This window comes from Vigna unguiculata, chromosome 5, assembly GCF_004118075.2.
Source record: "Vigna unguiculata cultivar IT97K-499-35 chromosome 5, ASM411807v1, whole genome shotgun sequence".
Classification (NCBI taxonomy): Eukaryota; Viridiplantae; Streptophyta; class Magnoliopsida; order Fabales; family Fabaceae; genus Vigna; species Vigna unguiculata.
The window spans coordinates 44,994,574-45,014,739 of NC_040283.1; the positions used below are offsets into that span (position 1 = coordinate 44,994,574).

At 29.8% G+C, this 20,166-nt stretch overlaps 2 protein-coding genes across 3 annotated transcripts; one reads left to right on the top strand and one right to left on the bottom strand.

Annotated features, from left to right (window-relative positions):
• The first annotated feature begins 7,007 nt into the window (after window positions 1-7,007).
• On the top strand, window positions 7,008-12,414 carry LOC114183661 (protein ALP1-like). Its single transcript, XM_028070751.1, has 3 exons — window positions 7,008-7,339; window positions 7,441-7,625; window positions 11,115-12,414. Exons 2-3 carry the CDS (start codon window positions 7,490-7,492, stop codon window positions 12,164-12,166), a joined length of 1,188 nt encoding a protein of 395 aa, XP_027926552.1. The 5' UTR covers window positions 7,008-7,339; window positions 7,441-7,489; the 3' UTR covers window positions 12,167-12,414.
• A 3,392-nt stretch (window positions 12,415-15,806) lies between these two features.
• LOC114184036 (methyl-CpG-binding domain-containing protein 7-like) lies at window positions 15,807-18,696 on the bottom strand. Of its 2 annotated transcripts, none has more exons than XM_028071270.1 (6): window positions 18,451-18,696; window positions 17,608-17,712; window positions 16,740-16,832; window positions 16,513-16,662; window positions 16,186-16,417; window positions 15,807-16,079 (listed from the first exon to the last, which is right to left on the bottom strand). In XM_028071270.1, exons 1-5 carry the CDS (start codon window positions 18,655-18,657, stop codon window positions 16,187-16,189), a joined length of 786 nt encoding a protein of 261 aa, XP_027927071.1. In that variant the 5' UTR covers window positions 18,658-18,696; the 3' UTR covers window positions 15,807-16,079; window position 16,186. The 2 variants fall into 2 exon arrangements, with proteins under 2 accessions (XP_027927071.1, XP_027927070.1); XM_028071269.1 differs by having other exon boundaries at window positions 16,186-16,420.
• Window positions 18,697-20,166: the final 1,470 nt, after the last annotated feature.

The window sequence follows — 20,166 nt, forward strand, 5'->3', positions numbered from 1 at the left end:
AATAACAAAGAACAAGAAACAGTATAATTTTTTCAAGAGTGTTCTTCTTTTCTTCTCTATAGTATATTTTAAAACAGTGGTGTTCATAAGGTTCGAAAATTCTTCGTGCACTCGATCGATCTGACGGGTTGTTGTATCTTGAAAGAAAAACAAATATGATTTAAATACATATGATTGTAGGAACATTTTCTCTCTAAAGATAGTGCTATGTATGCTTCAACTCAGAATATTTTTACTTCCTACATTTTCTCTCTAAAGATAGTGCTATGTATGCTTCTGAATAATATTTTTTGATTCATATATATGTCAGTATTATTATTATTCTAAAAATTATTATTATATTATTTAATATTTTTTATTATTATTAATATTATTTGAGTAATCATTTTCTAACCAGAGAAGTCAACGAATCTTTCCTTTTTTTTATTTGTTTAGATAAGTTAACAGACAAATTAAAATAAAAAAGTATTGCAAGTTGTTATACACTAGAAAACTTTACATGTCATTTTGCTGTAGTAAACTATTGAGTTATTGAATTTGCATTAAAAAAAAATCAACTTTTCGATTTGAGTTAAAATCTTGAGAGTGTGATGTATTATTGGAGATAATGAGTAGTATGTTAAAGTTATAATTATAATTGTTTTAATTATAGTTGGATTTTATTTTTTGTAAATTATTTTATGTTAAGATTTTGAGATTTTAAGGTGTTATATTTTAGTTTAATGATGAACTTTGGGTTAATTTTGTAGTAAAGGTTTTTATTTTCAAATGGATGTGACATAGCTCACACATGAGTGTAGATAACTTGTTGGTGTAAATGCTTACGTAAATAAATTTTCCCCAAAAGAATGATTAAGTTAATTATGCATTAATAGAAGTTATTTTAGAATGATGCAGTTGAGACAAAAATATAAAAGACAGAGTAACGTAGATATTTGACTAATGTAGATTTCTTTTTTAATATTATTTAATTATGATTTTGTATCGAATTAGGATAATTACTTCAGGATTAATTATGTTTTTTTTTTTTGTTTTAAAATTATATCACAATTTTGTAATTTGTTTATCTTTGAAGCTTTGATTTTTTTTTGTTCATGTACTTTATAAATGAATAAGTAGAGTCTTTGTTACTAAATGGTGTTTTTTTTTTTACATGACAAACAGTATTGTCATGTGTTACACTATGTTATCGTTTCTCTTCTTCTCTCATCTCATCCTTATGTTGTAAATAATTCAAGTGTGTGTTTAAGTCTCACATTTGTTGAAATAACAAAGTTGAATACCATATAAGAAAAATGACTCATAAATTAATTGTTTTGATGTTTTTGGTTAAAAGTGATGTTAATTCATCATGTGGTTTGTTCCTGCAGGGAACAAATAAGATAGGTTAGGCACAAGCGTCACCTTACCACGTAGTCCGCTATCTCCTTAGTTGGCCTCTCCCCAGTCGATACATGTCGGCTTGAACCCAGGGGTTACCTGCAGGAGAGTCTCCGAAGCTCAAGTCAGTCAAAGCTCTCAGAGAGTCAAAATCAGTGATTAATCCTTTAAATGATGGGGTCCACGTGTATTTATAGAACATTAATGACGTTTGACCATTTCATGGGCTGGGTCTTGACCTGGGCTCTAGTTTGGGCCACGGGTGGGCCTGGGCCCCAACCCAGGCCCTTGAGACCTATTGAACGCGGGGGCTTCGATTTTCGCTTAAGTTTATTGGAGTAGTCGGCCTGGGCTTTAACCTTACCAGATATGCTCGAGTAGTCGGTCTAGACCGACTACTTGCCTAGATGGCTTATGTTGGTGATAGGAAGTGCATGTTGTCCTCTTAGACATTTAGTTCAGGTCAAAACCGGTACAAGTTAGGCTAACTCGGCCTAGCCTGGGTACTTGGCGATCTCGATATGCACATTGTTTACTTGGTCGAGTTTGGCTAGGTACGGTACATGGTTGAACTAAGATTATACTAAGGAACCCCTGAAAACTTAAACAGTTGTAAAAACACCAACAACACACCACACTCACAACAACAATGACTGAAGTAAAGGTCACCATACACTTGGAAGGAAAATATACCATATGAAAGGGACTAACTTTTAAGGGAAAGATTATTGTAAATAATCAAAGTGTTTGTCTAAATCCCACATTGGGTAGAAATGACAAAGTTAAACACCATATAAAACAAATACGTATAAACTCAACGCCTCAATGTTTTGGGTTAAAAGTAATCTCAATTCCTTATGTGGATTGAACTAAGATAACATATATATAATTTCTTCCTATGAACCCCCTTGAAAGTAATAGCTACTTAAGTAAAGTCAACGTGCACTTGAGCATAAATATAACACCATATAAAATACATAAAACATCCTCGAAGTTGTCATGTCTCCTATCTTTTGAACCACATTCTCCCTCTTAAAAATAAAATATACCAAATATACCCAAGCACTTAGTGTCAAGAGCATTAGTTGCCCATGAACATTATAAACACGTGTCAACATGCGATAACACTATTTGTCACATAAAAAAAAAATTAACGTGTTGTTAAATGATGAAGTCTTCTTCCATTCATTTATAAAGTATATGGACTAATCAAGATCAAAGGTTGTGTAGGAATGAATTCCAAAATTTCAGTATATTTTACATAATTAACTAATTACTTAATATAAAAGATGTAAATAAGTATAGTACATAAGATACTAAGACAAAGGATGTTGAGATCATTGTTAAGTGCTGAGATCATCATTGAATGATAAGATCATTTCAACCCAGCTTAAGGACCAAGTCATCTCGGCCAAGCTTGATGACATAACATGTAATTACATTATATGTCGTTACAACAGTTACAATAAAGTATTTATTAGCATTTATGCTAAGATCAAAATTTTCCTAAAATAGCTCTAGCGTAATTAATAAGGAGCCAGATATTTATAGATGATTCACCATCTGGGTAAGGGGTATCTTGAACAATCATAAATTATCTCATATTTTACAAATATTAACTTGAGCGTCAGAGTGACTACAAGTATACATCTTTCAAGGTGTACAACTAAAGGACAAAGGTCATTCCATTCCAAACATAAAAATAAAAGACAATTCGAAAAAAAAAAAACAATAACATATCGTATTTCGTAGGACAATTGAGATTTATACACAAACAAATATATTAATTTTTAATTAATATATGAACTATCTTAATAGAATTACAAAATGTAATAATTTAATATTTGCCCCTAAAATAACCAGTGTTACGTAATTTTTATATTTTTTCAATATTCACAAATAATTTATTTGGATAAGAATTAGAAATAACGACACAACTAATAAAGTATTAGTTCATGTTTTCATAGTAACTGGAGCATAAAATATAAAAGAAAAAAAATTAACAAATATCATACAAACGTTTTCATATAGTGGTATAAATACTTTTTCTTTGACTTATATAATAAGAAAATCATGAGATCAATCCAAATATCCGGCCTTTTTAAATAAAATGGAAATATAAATTAAATAACTTTGATAACACCATTTTATGATTTAGTTTTGAATTATAAAAAAAATTAATTTATAAAGTGTGGATAACTATATATTGAAAATATATAATATAAAAATATTGTCAATATGGATGACAAATGTTAGAAACTGGTTGAATTAATTTTAGAGAAAAAAATTTTGAGACGTTAAATGGGAGTCCAAATAGGTGCAAAACTTTGGTTGGTGTGGGTGCAGTCAATTTTTTACCTATAAATTTGTTTAAAGTTAATGCTGCAATAAAATCTTTCGTAAACTAGTAAATTGAATGAATTTTTGTCTAATTAAGTAAAATAATAATTATAATTTTCTCATATAATCACATCATATACGTATTATTAGTTTATTATATAATTATGTATTTATAACATAGCACACTAAATTACTTATTTAAAATTCTACTTTTTTATAGTTTGACATTTTTGTATGTCTATATATTTAATAAAAAAATAATGCATTTACATCTCCGATACACTATAGCAAACTTAACACCAATAATAAGACCTTAATAATAATCATAAGATAACATCTTACAAATTTAAGTATCTACCGTATTAAACCTATAATAATTCAAATTATATATATATATATATATATATATATATAAAAAGGATAGTCAAAACAAATAAAAGATTTTATTTTTCTAACATCATTCTTGTACCAAATTTATATCAGAGTTATCATAGTTCATAATACATAAATACATATAAATACAAATATTTATTTAAATAGAGTCTATTATATATATATATATATATATATATATATATATATATATATATAATTTTATCAGGTGCACAATACAAATAACATATACAAGAGTAACTTATTAAAATAAATTTTTAACACTAAGAAAAAATATATATATATAAAAAGATACATTTTAATTAAAGTCATAGCAGTTTAATTTTATTTAAAAATCCAAGATAAAACAATCATATAGACCAGGAATAAATCTATATATCAATATCGATGATATTCAACGGATAAAATATGACTTAATATCTTTAGGAAGACTTGTATTAATTATATTCTATTGGAAACTAACATATAATTCATTATATAACTTAAATTTACAAACAAACCTAAAAAACCTCATTAGGACAACTTCATGATAACCTAAGTCTCGTATACATGTCTTAATGTAAAAAAACTTCTCCAAAATCGATATATTTTATGTGACTTAAATTATTAATAAAACAAAATATCTCAACTACTATGTATAAATAATTAATATATAAATCAAATAATAATTCATTTATAATCTTATATTTATGTCACAAATTCATACGCAATATTACAATTTTTGATAGTCATTTTTATACAACAAAATTCACTTAAACAAAATCATTAATTAATTAAAAATATAAATTAATATTTATTTTACATTTATAATATACATTCAAATACAATCAATCAAATGGTCAAATGGACAAGAAGATAAAGAGATTTTTTTTTACTCAGGTTGTTTTACCATTTTGTTTATATTTGCATTCAAATATGAAGTCTTACGATTTAATTTAAGATATTATTATGGTTGATATAAAATAATAAATAATATTTATTATTTTAATTGAAAATACTACTCATAATAACTAATAAATTGTTAGTGTTAAATGATGTTATCTTATTATTTAATATGTTTTTAATAGAAGTAATAAAAAACATTAACAACAATTAGAGAGAATTAAATAAAATGATAAATAAGGTAACAACCTCATTATTCAATTAATTAAAGAAAAAAACTAACAGACAAATATAGAAATTTCAAGATACACAATTTCTTTTAATTAAAATTAAATTATAAATAAAATTATAAGAAAATAAAAAATTTAATTTAACATTATTATTTTTAAATAAACAAGAAACTATAGCGAACATAAAAATAATACTATTTATTATAATAAATTATAATACTTTTAAACCGCACAATAATCTTAAAAAGTTACTTTTTTTACTTTTTCTTAATTAAATAATATATATATATATATATATATATATATTATTTTACTGTATTTAATATTTATTATTTTTAACAATTTCCTACTTTTGTGTTTCTATTTTGCTTCTTTATGAAACGCCACTCAAAGAGGCAAAATCACGTGTGGAAGACAACCGCGCAAAGAAAAGGAACTCTTGGTCTATTATTACATCAAGTAAATATTTAATGTAAAAATATTAATGTTTAATTTATATGAATGCATTGTCCTGCTTAATTTTAATATTTTTCTTTTCGAATAATGACATTTTAATTATAACTTCTTCTTATGTGTTATTTTTTTAAATAATTTTAAAATATTAAAAATAAAAAAAATAAAAAAACATAAAAATTAATTAAAAAATATCACTTTAGGTTATAAGAGAAAATTATCAAAATTTAATAATAAAAAATAATAAAAAACACTTACCCAGTAGAAGTTTTATCAATATTTTCGTACCGCTTACTTTTCTATTCTTACACTGCTTTTTTTTTATTGTTTGCAACATTTTATACTAATAATCTTTAATTATTTTAAAAAACACACCGTGGATCTTATAGGAAAAACAATAATAAACAATGAATTACATGCAATTTTAATAAACCTCGGAAGGAGTGACGGATCTGGAATATATATTTTAAGTATAAAAGTGTAATTTTAAAATATCAAATATATAAAATAATACTAAAATAAAACAAAAAATATTTATACATTAATTTACATGTTTGAAAAAAAAAATTGGTGATGAAAGCCTCAAATTATAAACTAAGTTCCGCCATAGAAGGTACTTTTGCAATTTTGAAAATATTTTCTGTTACAATAATAATTTTATTATTAATTCTTTTATAAATTTAATTAATATACAATTTTGAATAACATATAGAACAAGCGTAGAAGTTTTATACTCTCCACCACCAGTTAGTTTTGAAGGTAACTACTATAAAATTAATGCATACATCATTAATTAAAATTTATTATTAATATATATTTTAAATAATTGTTATAAAAGTTAATACTTTATTGTATCTAATTGCATTTCAATCCGCAAAACAGATCACTTTAAATATAAAAATAAACTATGTTGAAAGAGAAATACTTATTTTTGTATGTGTTTGAGTTTTTCAATCATGTCACAAAAATAAAGAGGTATAGTTTATAATGATTTCCTTGTCTTTTTGCCAAGAGTGTATATATTATTTATTTATAACATATTTAACATATTATATACATAATTGTGATTTATCTCTTACTTATAATTTTTTTTTCCTAGAAGAATTATTCAATGATATAATAAATTCTTTTTATGTTTGTCATTTATTCCTTTTGTTTTGTAATGCACATAGTTATGGAATCGAGAGAAGTCGCTTTTTGATTTTTATGATGATATATATGCAAGGCAACATTTTACTCACAAATATTTTTTGTGTAGAGAAATCAGGTATCTGAGTTGTGTTTTAATACATAGGAACGAAGATGGTGAATTGATGATGTTTTTTTTTTTTTTTTTGAGTGCCCCATACCATACCACACCATATCATATCTGTGTCTGTGTGTCCCTTCTCCCCTGAGAAAGTGTCGACACATTGTCTTAAACCAACCCACATGTGTTGGTGTTGTTTTTGGTGTTGCTCTGATTTTGCATCACTTACCTTACCTTAACCTTAACCTTAACCTTACCCCTTCTTTTGCATTTAGCATACTTTTAACTGCCCTCTCTTCCCTTTTTTTCACTCCTTTCTTGCATGCTTTAAACAGACACTCATACACCACTCTTTGCTCCACAACTAACCATTATTCCTGCTCTCACAACTTGTTGCCATCATCATTCTCTGGTGAGTGTTGCTGCTCCTTCATCATCATAATGAATCTTCTCTTTGTTTGTTTTGGTTTTGGTTTTGGTTTTGGTTTCTCTTAACCCTGTGAATTCTTGTAGCCTTTGCCTCCCCGAATCTCGAGAGTATTGGTGATTCGATTGACTGGTGATGGGTCCTGTGAGAGGATTGAAGAAGAAAAGAAAGCCAGAGAAGAAGCATGACAGGAATGGTTCCGCTGCTTCTGGGTCACCCGAGGGAGAGGGTCCTGTAGATTGGTGGGATGACTTGTCAAAGAGGATGAATGGTAGATTTCTTTCTCTCTTTCACTGTCTTCAATTATTCCTTTCATGTTTGCTCTTCGTTTTTTATCTCTGCTGTTGCTTTTGCTTATCAATCGTGGCCTGCTGTGCTGAATGCCTTGTTTTTCTTCTCTATTTTACAGAATAACAGTTTTTCTCCTTTTTGTCATGGGAATTCTTTGCACACTGTGTATCTCAAATGCATTTTGGTATATATGTCAAGGATCCCTAATTTGACTTTCAAGTTGTCTGTCATTCTTATCATGTTATCTTATCTTACCAATCACGAAATGGTTAAATCACATTATATAAAGCATTATAATAAACCGTGCACAGCTTTGTGTGTCATGTGGCACATTATGGGTGTATGAGAAATTCCAAGGAAGAATGGTACTTTCTTCTTGGTGTTTGGCACAGCGTGTCTGTTTCCACATCTTCATAGCCTCATAGGTTTTAAGAGTGTCCATCAGAAACAATAGGGTATAGCTTCTGCATAATTGACCCAATTTGACATAGTTTTCTCAGAATACACGTGTATTGAGCGTGTGTCCAAAAACACAATCTGGTTTGTCTGTGCTTTCAGTTTTATGTCAGTCAGGTGTGATACTGGACTTAACATTTTGTAACTTATTCGTGCTACTTTTTTGTAGTTTGGTTTTCCAGACATATGTAGACATGTATTATCAGATATGTATGTGATCCCTTTACCTTCTCATTTAGGGTGCTTTACAACTTTATTATTAATTTGAGCTTCAAATTTTCATTAAAGCAAAAACAAAGTTACTACTTCTGGCCTTGGTATGGGTAACCTCTCATAAATATTTTGCAGACAAATGAAAATGTTTCTATTGGTGTTAATTTGTAGTTCATGCACAATATTTTGGGCTTTGCTCTATTCCAGTTCTGCTCCATTCACTATACTTCCTTCTTGTAAGGAAGTGACCTGAATTTTGTTTACTCTGAACATGGTTTTCTATAAATTTTTTCAGAAAGTTGCAACAAATTATTTAATTAACATAATACTTCAAATTCAATGTTTTGGTTCCTAAAGCTTTCTTGCTTGTTCATTGTATTATTTCTTGTTCTACTCGTGATTAATTAAAGACCTAATTTGCAGCCTGATGCTTGCAGTTGGTATGCATAGACTATTATTAGATTCCTGGGTGAAAGAAAGAAACTACAGGAAAAGAAAAGGGGTTGTGAATTATGCAGGAAAAATAACAGAACAGACTTTATCTTTACTATATCTTCTATTAGCATTAATGTTTCTCTGGACTGTTTCTTCCAAAGGGTTAATGATGCTTGATGCTATATCTTTGCTTTTGCTTTGTTTTTTAAAGATTTTTATTGACTCCTAACTTCCTAAGCATTTGTTTGAAAAATAAATAAGGAGGAAAAGAAAATGAAAGGATGGAAAATTAGGGGAATCAAAATGAGGAAGAAAAAAAAACAATGTACTAGAGCCAGAAGGCTCCTTCCTGTGTGAATGTATGGAAAGGATCATTTTGTTTAGTCTTACCTTTACATATGAAAATAAGCTAAATGAGGAAGAAAGTAGATTTTTTTTTTCACCATATCCTGCAGCTGAAGAAAAACAAAAAGAGGTTTTGCAAAAGTATGTTCCAGAAAACTCCTCAGTTATTACTTTTCTCAGGGGAAAAAAGAAGGCAATCAGCAAGTAATATATGAGATGTGTTCCTAGACTTTATATAGATAACGCTTTAAGTGGAGTGAATTTATTTTTTAAATTGTAAGTTAATCATGCACAAATATTTGTTGTTCATAAGCCAACATTGTCAGACTTATTTATGGTACAACTTTTACAAGCAGAGCAGCAGATCATCTGCTTTATGATTTAAGTTTTACAGCCATGATCTGATTGGTTAGTTTCAAGATGTTGAGCTTTGTGTACTTTTGCTACCCGAGGTTGGTTTCTGTTTATTTTATACTTAAGATAAACAAATCTAGTGGTTTGTAGGATTAGAACGTTATTTGCAATGGCCATCCAATTTTTTTATGAGAAGGTATGCTGAGTAGGCATTTTGCTATAGTATGAGAAAAATTATTCTTGACAAGCTTGATATCTGCTTACAAATATAACCCTGTCTATATTATGTTTATGATCTTTTTGTATAATACTCTTAAATAAACTGTATCTGCTCATATGTGTATAGTTTTGAAATGGTTCACCTTTCTGATGTATGATCATGTGGGGAATTTAATCAACCATCTACTGTAAGCAGATCACATTTACTGAAACCCTTTTTAAATTTTGAAATAGAATTTCTTGAATCTGTTCAATCTATTATGCTTGAGTATGTGACCACCAGCATTATATTGGTCTTAGCTTACATTTCTTTTAACCAATGTTTATGTTTATGTTTGGTGAACCGATTTTGGTCTTTAATTGATTAATTTCTTAAATTGCTTGCAACATTTCAAAAAACGTTGAGAAAACTTTCAGTTTTGCAAGTAACTAGTTTTTATCTTGAACTGAATTTGCCAAAAGGTTTAAATACTTGCATTTGGAAAGTAGCAGCAGCTCCTATACATGATCCTATGACTTTGCAGATTGCTGTAATTTCAGGCAAACAGAAAAATCTTCTGGCCCCCATATCTTTAAGTGAAAAAGTGGAATAAGAATCAAACATGAGTATGGGATACAAATATGGTTAATACAATTTTATTAGTTTGATTTACATTGAGCTTGAACCAGGATATTTCATCAAGTTTGGTGTTTTTCACTCCATTAGTGATATCACTTTTTTTCATGTTGTTATATACTTATTAATAGACATCCATACTGTCCAGTTTGTTTCAGTACCCAGAACTATATATTTTACAATGACAGATATGAAATACTCTGATCTAGAATTGCTAAGAACATGACTTACATTTGTACCATTTACAGAAGTCTAGGACATACATTATTTTTTCACATCCAATCTCTAATCTAACTAGTAATTTTAGTATAAATGTAATGCATTCTTGTTGGAACTTAGGGATATTATTGTCCTAAACCTCAGATAATAATTTTCTTATTATGCATGTTTTTTGTTAACTGTATTATATTTACGTTCATGCATGAACCAGATGCAATAACTCTTTAGTTATTTCTATGTGATTTCCAGGTTCAACTGGAATGCATCAGTTTGTTATTATATATACTAAAGTAAATTACTTCTAAACTAGTCTGTTGCGTAACTAAAAAATAAATAATCTACGTCCTTCTCACTTAATTTAGTATGATAAATGTGTAGCTGTTTATCTGGTCTCTTCTGTCACTAATCAAAACATAATATATGGTGTTTTCATTTGCTTTGTTGTGTTTTTCTTCCTCTTATCAAAGGAATCTCGCTGATTTTTCTCACTTAGCATTAGATCCGTCCCTGAGCCTTGTCCTTTCAGAGATAGCGAAGGAAATTCATCATATCCAAAAGCATACACTATTAACATTCAGTTTAAGAATATATATAACTCATGTTAATTGGCAGGTCTTCAGCAGTCTCCATCAAAATGTTTGGATAACTTCCAGTCTGTTTTCAAGATCTCCAGAAAGACATTTGAGTACATATGTTCTCTTGTTAAGGATGATATGATGATGAAATCTGCACATTTCGTCTTTACAAATGGCAAGCCATTGTCTTTATGTGAGCAAGTAGCAGTGGCACTGAGAAGACTGGGATCAGGTGAATCACTGGTCACAATTGGTGATTCATTTGGGCTAAACCACTCAACTGTTTCACAAGTCACCTGGAGGTTTGTGGAATCCATGGAAGAAAGAGGTATTCACCACTTGCGATGGCCTTCTACAGAAGTGGAAATGAATGCAATCAAATCCAAATTTGAGAAAATACGAGGTCTCCCCAATTGCTGTGGTGTAATTGATGCTACTCACATCACAATGTGTTTACCTGCATCTGAACCTTCCTGTAATGTGTGGCTTGATCACAAGAAGAATCACAGCATGGTCTTGCAAGCAATAGTGGATCCTGACATGAAGTTCAGGGACATAGTCACTGGCTGGCCAGGTAAAATGGAGGACTGGTTGATATTTGAGAGTTCAAATTTCAACAAACTTTGTGAAAAGGGTGAGAGGTTGAATGGAAGCAAATTACAGCTCTGTGGTGGGGAATCAGAAATCAGACAATACATAATTGGTGATTCAGGTTATCCTCTGTTACCTTACCTTGTTGTCCCCTATGAAGGGAAAGAACTCTCAGAACCAAAAGCACAGTTTAACAAGCAGCACTTAGCAACAAGAGTGGTGGCACAAAGAGCACTGACAAGGCTGAAGGAGATGTGGAGAATCATCCATGGAATGATGTGGAGACCAGACAAACACCGTCTGCCAAGGATTATTCTTGTTTGCTGTGTACTTCACAACATTGTTATTGATTTGAACGATGAAGTGCAAGATGAACTGTCTTTGTCTCATGATCATGACTCTGGTTACCATCAATTGGTTTGTGGAGCTGTGGATGAGAAGGGAGTGGCACTAAGAGACAGTTTGTCTCAGTACTTGACTGGAAGATTGCCTTCATAAATTTTGTTTTTGATTTACTTTTGGTTGCTCAAATGAATTTACTAAATTATTGTAGTTTCTGAGAAAACATGTCTTATGGTATAGAGGTACCTCCCCAATTTCTAGACTGCAAATGATTTGATGGTGCATGACAGAGTGAAATTGCAGGGTTACCAAATTGTGACTGAGTGTGTGGTAAATTCACATCTAAATCCTTCTCTGGACATAGTTATTTTTACTGGAATAAAGGGAGATGATGATTACTGTTAGTTGGAAACTATGATGAACATTTTCTTGCAAAACCTTTTGACTGTCAAATAAGGTAACAAGACATATCAAACTCTTTTAAATTTTGAGTACTCATGATTATACAATATAAAAGAGTTTGATATAATATAAATTTGACTGTTAAACAATGCAATTTGGAAGAGTTTCTATGAAACTTAATGGAGATTGAAAAACTGACCTTTAAGTTTTTTTGGTTTAGTTTATTAAGTTTGTTGCTGAAATTTATTTATATAAATTATTTAATTTATTTCAATAAGTGTCCTACTAAATTTATAATATATATATATATATATATATACTATAGTTTAATAATGACACATTAAATAAAAGAAACTTTTTGATTCAAAAGTATGTTGATTTTATGCAATGAGTATTGTAAAAATTAAATTGATATATTGTCTCAAAATATCTTAAGCAATGTAAAAACGTTGACCACATCAAGTCAGGGCTCAATGATTTAATCTTTTGTATTCAGAGTTCAGATTAATTTTATTAATACTTAATCACTTGTTCTTACATGATAAACATAAAAATTAATGTACAACAATCATATCTTAAAAAAATTTATTAAAATTCCTATTTTTTAAATTTATTTTATTTTATTTTTATGTAAAAAAATAATGAAATTTTTTATTTCAAAAATGTATACTGGTGCGTGTTTAATTATTAATTATTAAATATTAATTTATAAGTTTGTAAAATGAATGTTTTTTTCTCTAATTTATTAGTTTTTTTATCAACAAGAAAATTTATAAGTATATAAATATTTTGTATAATTACAAATCCAAACAATTAACAAAGCTAAAATAAACCTTCCTTCAGTATCTTAACTCTGTTGTACACAATTTTGAACCCTCCATAACTCATTCTTAAATTGATATTTAAAGCGTTAGTGGTGTTAATTGAATTTAGTTGAATTGATTTGTTCACGGAAAAGTTACAATTAATTGTTTTTTTCAAGTGAATTTTTTTTTTTACGGCCAGCGCGCTAATTAGTTTTTTTTATATGATAAACTTTTAATGTTCAAAAAATTAGAAAATTTTAACAAGTTCACAAAATAAAGCAAAAATATTGAAGAATTTGATGATAAATAATTCAACATTTTCATCATATTCATATTTGTACTTTGATATAGACAATATATTCTTCAAATTTTAGCACATTAAAAAATATATAGTACTTATTTTTTACAATCATACAAAAATTTGAAACGTTAATACAATAGTTCAGAGAAAAAAAAAAGTAATTGATATACACAAGTGAAAGTTTCTTTTTATGTGGACTAGTGGGTCGGTCCGACGGGCCAGACCCATATTTCCACCCCTACCAACTTTTGAGTGTATTGCGATCCGATCTTCATTCATTTGCCTTGACCATTGCTGACATGGTCTATATAAATCACGACTTCCTATGCCATAAACTTAATGTTAACCAGGAGGCAAAGAAAAAGGTGTAGAGATGTCAGTTAGGGGGCGAACGAGCTTATGCCGCTGTTGAAGAAGTAGAGAAGCTTTTGGAAGCAAGGCATATTAGAGGGATCCGATATCCGACCTGGTTGGCTAATCTAGTAATGGTAAGAAAGTCAACTGAAAAGTGAAGAATGTGTGTTGATTTCACATATATGAACAATGCATGTCCCCCTAATATTGACGCCTCGGTGAATAGCGCATTAGAATGTGCATTGCTAAGTTTTCTGGATGCATGGGTACAACCAAATAAAGATGCATATGATGGATGAGGATAAAACTACACTCATGGGAGAGATGTCTAACTACTTTGTTGTTCTCCACAATTAATAAATATCAACTTAAGTTAATCCCGGAAAAATGTGAAGGCAGGAAAGCTTCTAGGGTTTCTGCTTAAAAAAAAGGTATTAAGGCGAAACTTGACAAGTGTGATGCCATCATTAGTATGCAGATCCTAACAAATGTCAAGGAAGTTCAACAGTTAATGGGAAGGATGTCTGCCCTCTCCAATTCCTTGCAAAGGGGAGGAGAGAGGGTTCTCATATTTTCAATGTTTGAAGAAAAACGAAATATTTCAGTGAACCATGTGAAGAAGCGTGTCAACAACTAAAGGAGTATCTAAGCAAGCCTCCGGTACTTTGCAAGCCTTTAAAAGGTAGTATATATTAAGATTGTACGTTTCACTAACCGAGCATGTTGTTAGCTCTGTGCTAGTACAAGATGTGGGAGATGAGCATAAACTCTTGTACTTTGTAAGGTATTGCATGGAGTGGAGACACAGTATCCTACACTTGAGAAGGTGGCTTTAACAGTGGTGGTAATGGCACAGCAACTCAGATACTATTTCCAGAATCATGAGATGCGTGTAATGACCGACTTACCTATAAAAACAGGTTCTGCAAAAACCCAATATTTTGGAAAAGTTTGCAAAATGGACAGTAGAGTTATCACAGTATGGCATCCAGTATGAACCTAGAGGGCCGATCAAAGTCCGAGTCCTATCCGATTTTAAGGTGGAACTCACAACACCTGTGACGAGTGAATCCGAAAGTCTGCAGCAATGGGTCATATCTATATATCCACTAGAACATTGCCTTCAGAGATGAAAGAAGAGTTATATACACTAGAATATTGCCTTCAAGGATGAGAGAAGAGTTATGATGTACAAATAGAATATGCATATCTATCTAATATGTCAGTATGTTAATTTTAAAAATAATAGAATACGAAAATATTTTATTAATATATATCTGTAAAATATGCTAAAGTATCATATACTTGTCATACATAAATATGTTTCACCTTAAAGGAAAATGCACAAGTAGAGGGCTCCCGACATAATGGAGAAGGCTTCTAATTAAAAACAATATATTGTTATTTTTCTTCAATATTTATAAAACTTTTTTTTTTTCATATTTCTGCCGTAAATTTTATATAACTTTTATCATTGTAATGCGTTACATATATACACTGTATACTATTTCAGATAAATAAGAATAATAAGATTAATAATATTTCAGGTAAAATAATTATAAAAAATAATATTTTATATTTTATAAAAAAAATGAAAGGTAATATGTATTACTCTTTCAAGAGACTCTAATCTCACGAATTTCAGATATTAGAGTGAATTGTCAAAAAAGAAAGTTTAATAAAAAAAAACACACTTTGTTGGATCAACTCTAAGAAAAAAAGTTGCAAAAGGTCAAGGTGGTACTGATAAATATTTTCTCCCATTTAATTCTAAAATGCAGCTACATACTTCTGTAAATTAAATTAAAAAAAAAAATACATATTTACAAAATCAAATCTCAGAAATGTTGAATCAATCCATGTGTAAGCAGATATTTATTGAAATGAAATTCGGATAAAAAACGAAACTTTGGTTTAGATAGTAAAGGAATGCAGAAAGAAATGTGATCTCTTCAAGTTTTTAATACCAACATATGCATATAGGATAGACAAGTTACTATACAGTTCAAGATTGAAGAGAAATAAAGATGCAATAACAACAACATTACACAGTTTAGAAGTAGCTAATGTAACAACAGCATGGTACAAACTACATCAGTGAAATAGAACAATGTCTGCGTATAGTTTAAGATAAGGTTCCGCAGATAATCTCATTTTCTGACTCCACGGTGTCAGCATATTCTCATTGATATCTCCACTGTGAACCCTGCAAAGTGGAGTAAAAAACAACTAGTGTCTTGCAGTACTTTCGAAACCTTGATCAAATCATATGAACCCCATATGAAAACAGCATTGATTTGTTTGAAACTTACCTCAGTTGCTAGGTCCATCATCACGACCAAGGGATTGTATAAATGCTTCGGACCAGTTGAGCTTTTCGGATTGTGGCACAGGAGAACCACCAACCCTAGGGTTCCAGGTTCCTGTGGGGCCAGACAAAACCCAGCTAATTTTTGCTGGTGGTGGTGTAGTTAGGTTATGCGCTGAAGAAGTTCCACTGCTCTCTGATATGGTTTTATTCTGATAATCCAGCTTCACAGATTTCTTCTTCACAAGACATTCATTCAATTAGCTACATTAAGTACATGATCTTCTTTTTTTTTTAATCAGTATAAAGTGTTTGTAGTTTTGAAACTCACCCTAGCTGGAACTGAGTATTTCCATGACATTGGATTGATTATCTCTTCTTTTGCCACTGAAGTGGGTCTGTAGACAGATTCTTCTTCATATCTTCCTTCATATCTTGTACTACGAACTCTTTTCTCTCCAGATCCTGAATTCATTGGGGACTGAACAGGAACATAAACTTACTTAGTTTAGTATGTTGAAGCCACCACAAAGATAACTTGTTATTTATTTTTTTCACCTTGGATGTTGTTGGACTTGGATTTTCTTCTAATAAGAAATTAGAAACAGCTCTCATGGAACTAGATTGTCCTTCCCCAGACTCAATAAGCTTCTGCAGAAAATATAGCTTTAGATCAAAAACAGTAAAAGAACTTTAAGCCACTAGTTTGGATCATATTACAGCCTTACACCTCCACAAGTTTTTACATTTTTTTAGGTAAGATAGATTGCCAAAAGAAGTATGTTGTAGCTTCAAACGAAAAGCAGCAAATGAACAATTAGAAGTTAAAATAACTGAAGAAAAAAAGTTGTCTAAAGGGAAGAAAGGAATGGAATTTTGAAAATCCAATCATAATTAGAAATTTAGGCATTTCTCATAGATTAGTGGGAGGCTACAATATCGATATCAACAACTTCAATTGGTTATATGAATCATACAACTTCATTTGATCGGATTGAAGACCAAAAGTGCAAAAATGTGATGTTTATCCCTTCACAGAAAATCATTATTTTCAAATAGTGACCAATTACATCAAAGGAAAGTACATATTGAGAAAGAAAACTGTTGAATAAGATTCTACTTGATCTCCATATCCAACCATAAACCTTAGAATGTAAACATTTGTTAATTGGGCTGAGAAAAGGTGAAACTGTGAATCACACTTGTGTGTAATATCCAGCACATTTGACACTCATACTCCTGCATCAAACCAAAAAGATAGGAAGAGTGGCACATTCACACTTCTGTGTGAGGTAACCAAACTGGAGTATGATACCAAAAAGATTGATTAGTAGAAAAAACTTCCATTGTTAGTGGGAATCTCATTTCTCAGTCTTTACCAACAAAATATATGGTCAAGATATACACAGTCTTGAAACCAAATTACCTTCTTTGATTTCATTCTTCTAGGAGTAACTTCTTCTCCTGCTAGATATCTCTGAACAGCACACAAAGAACGAAACTGCTTTCTGGTATGTGGCTCATAGTAATACTGATCAAACAAAATAATAAAAGAAAAAAGACATTAAAATCAAATCCTTGTGAAAATGGGAAGGATACCCAGTTCAAAATATCAGATGTGCTTCCTGAAAGAAAAAAATCACATACAAGAAAAAGAAAACAAATTGTCATACATGGTCAATAGAGTAAATTGTCTCCTTAAAATGATAATTTTTTCTTGTGAACTCTAAGAATCCTTGTAAAATTTTAGAAATTGATTTCTCCCCAAATAGATTTTTTTTCTTGCACATAAACTTGGAGATCCACGCCTTAACAACCACACCCTTGATGAATCTACCAACTATAAACCACCATGTTAATCCCAAAGAAAATAATATAAATTATTTACACAAAAACAACAATCTAAAAAGGAAAAAACTTCAGATTAACCCCCAATCTAGGGTCAAAAACAATTTTTTCATATCATAACATCCACTCAAGGAATTGACAGCTTCTAAACACACAAAAATATTTTCATACACTGAACCGATGAAACCCTGAGCAACTGTCAAAACAAACAACCACAAAACAAAGTATCAGTGTTTCAAATGATAGCATTATAGTAACCAAAAAAAAATAAAAAAAAAAACCCTTCTTGAACTGTGCCATTCCCCTTACTTTGAGTGGAAGCAAAACTTAACAGTAACCCTGTGAGTAGATGAGAGTGATATAATGCGCATGCATGCATGAATAAACGATGATAGATGAATGAAGAAGATGAGAGGTATACCCTATCAACATGCGTAGGGTTAGAGCGACGGGGTCTTTCTTCTACAATCCAACCTTCAGGAAGATTGAACTGTGCGGAACTAATCTGCAATTCCGGTGAGAGCGTGGGTTTGCGAGTTCGCTGAGGGGTTTGAACGGTGTTGACAATGTCTTGCGTGGTCTGATCCTGGTATGGGTTTAGCACTAACCGAGGGGGTTCCCACGCCATAGAAGCGTAGTGTGTGAGCTTTGCTAATGGCAACAGCAGAGGGTATGATATAGTGTGTTTTGATCGGCGCTTCTTCTCTCTTACATCGCATACAACCAAACAATATATTTTTTATTTCCAAAACTATCCACGCTTGTTACGTGTATACCCATGCGATTGACGCGTCTTCAATGGTAATTGACAGTTTAGGGTAAGCCAACCGAGGGGTTAAATTTTCAGAAAAGATAATTTATTATTAATTAATTAATTTTTTTAATATTCTATGATGTTATTGTTGATTTTTTATTTTATTTTAAAAGATATATCTTTCTATTTTTAGAAATTAACAATGTTATTCATTAATAATCTTTTTATTTTCATTATGAAAGTAGATAATATATTATGTTACCCGTTTTGATTATGGAATGGATGATGTTATTGTTCTGTTACTAAATTAGATAGCTTTGACTTGTAATTTTTCTTGGTCTCCTAGTGTGTAATTCTGCCTTTTAACTGCAATAGTAATTTTAGATTAGGATAATTATTTTTTTTCATTCAAAATAATTTTCAAATTAAAAATAAAACATGTAATTCATTTTTTATATTTTATATTTTACATTTCATTTTTTTATTTTATATTGTATATTTTATATTTCATATTTCATATTTTATATTCTATAAAGTTTGCAAAAAAGCAGTGTGTTTTCATGTCAACCAATGTGATTAGGGTTTAGGTTCACCTTAGAAAATTAAAAAAATGCAAATTGTTATGTACTTTAAAGTAGTAGAAAATTTACAACTACCTTTTGATCTCTACACAAAAAAATGAACATTTTCACATATATTTAAATGATTATTTAAATTGAATATATATATATATATATATATATATATATATAATTATTAAAGATAGTCTATTTGATTTTAGTGAGAAAGGAAATGGTATGCACTTTCTCATATTAAACCATATGAGTGAAGATATACAATAAAATGTTACAATGTTATTCATTATATATTATGGCAATGGTTGTCAAACATAGATAGATAAAATAAATAAATAAAACATTTATCATGGAACTTGGAAACTAAGAAAAATCATATAAAAGTTGTAGAGGTCGGTAATTTCAATTTTTTTTGTGATAAAAATTAACTTATATTATGAGAGATATTGTGCAGTTTAGTGAGGATGAAGAATAAAATGTACTTCCTCATATTTGATCATGGATGCAAATCATCTATGCCAGAGTGAAGGGTTGGCTTGTCTAGTTATATATATTACAACAATGGATTTTTAAAAGACTATTAGTATATTATTTATTAAACTCTAAAATTAGTAAGACGTAAAAAAATTGAGATTTGTCATACTTGATTTCTTAAAATTAGACTTAATTCAAATTATTACAATTATTTTTAAATTGTTCAAAATAAATCATTTTATTTATAAAAAAGTTTGATTGTACGTAAAAATAAAAAATTTGTATGAATATTTAAATATTTTATTATGTACTGAAAATGTGCATAGGTAAACTA

Coding starts and splice junctions, on each gene's coding strand:
- LOC114184036 (XM_028071269.1), bottom strand. CDS start 18,657: ATGGCGTGGGAACCCCCTCGGTTAGTGCTAAACCCATACCAGGATCAG. Junction 16,663..16,739: donor CAAGTCCAACAACATCCAAG/GTGAAAAAAATA, acceptor GTTCCTGTTCAG/TCCCCAATGAATTCAGGATC. Junction 16,421..16,512: donor AATACTCAGTTCCAGCTAGG/GTGAGTTTCAAA, acceptor TGTCTTGTGAAG/AAGAAATCTGTGAAGCTGGA.
- LOC114183661 (XM_028070751.1), top strand. CDS start 7,490: ATGGGTCCTGTGAGAGGATTGAAGAAGAAAAGAAAGCCAGAGAAGAAG. Junction 7,626..11,114: donor CTTGTCAAAGAGGATGAATG/GTAGATTTCTTT, acceptor GTTAATTGGCAG/GTCTTCAGCAGTCTCCATCA.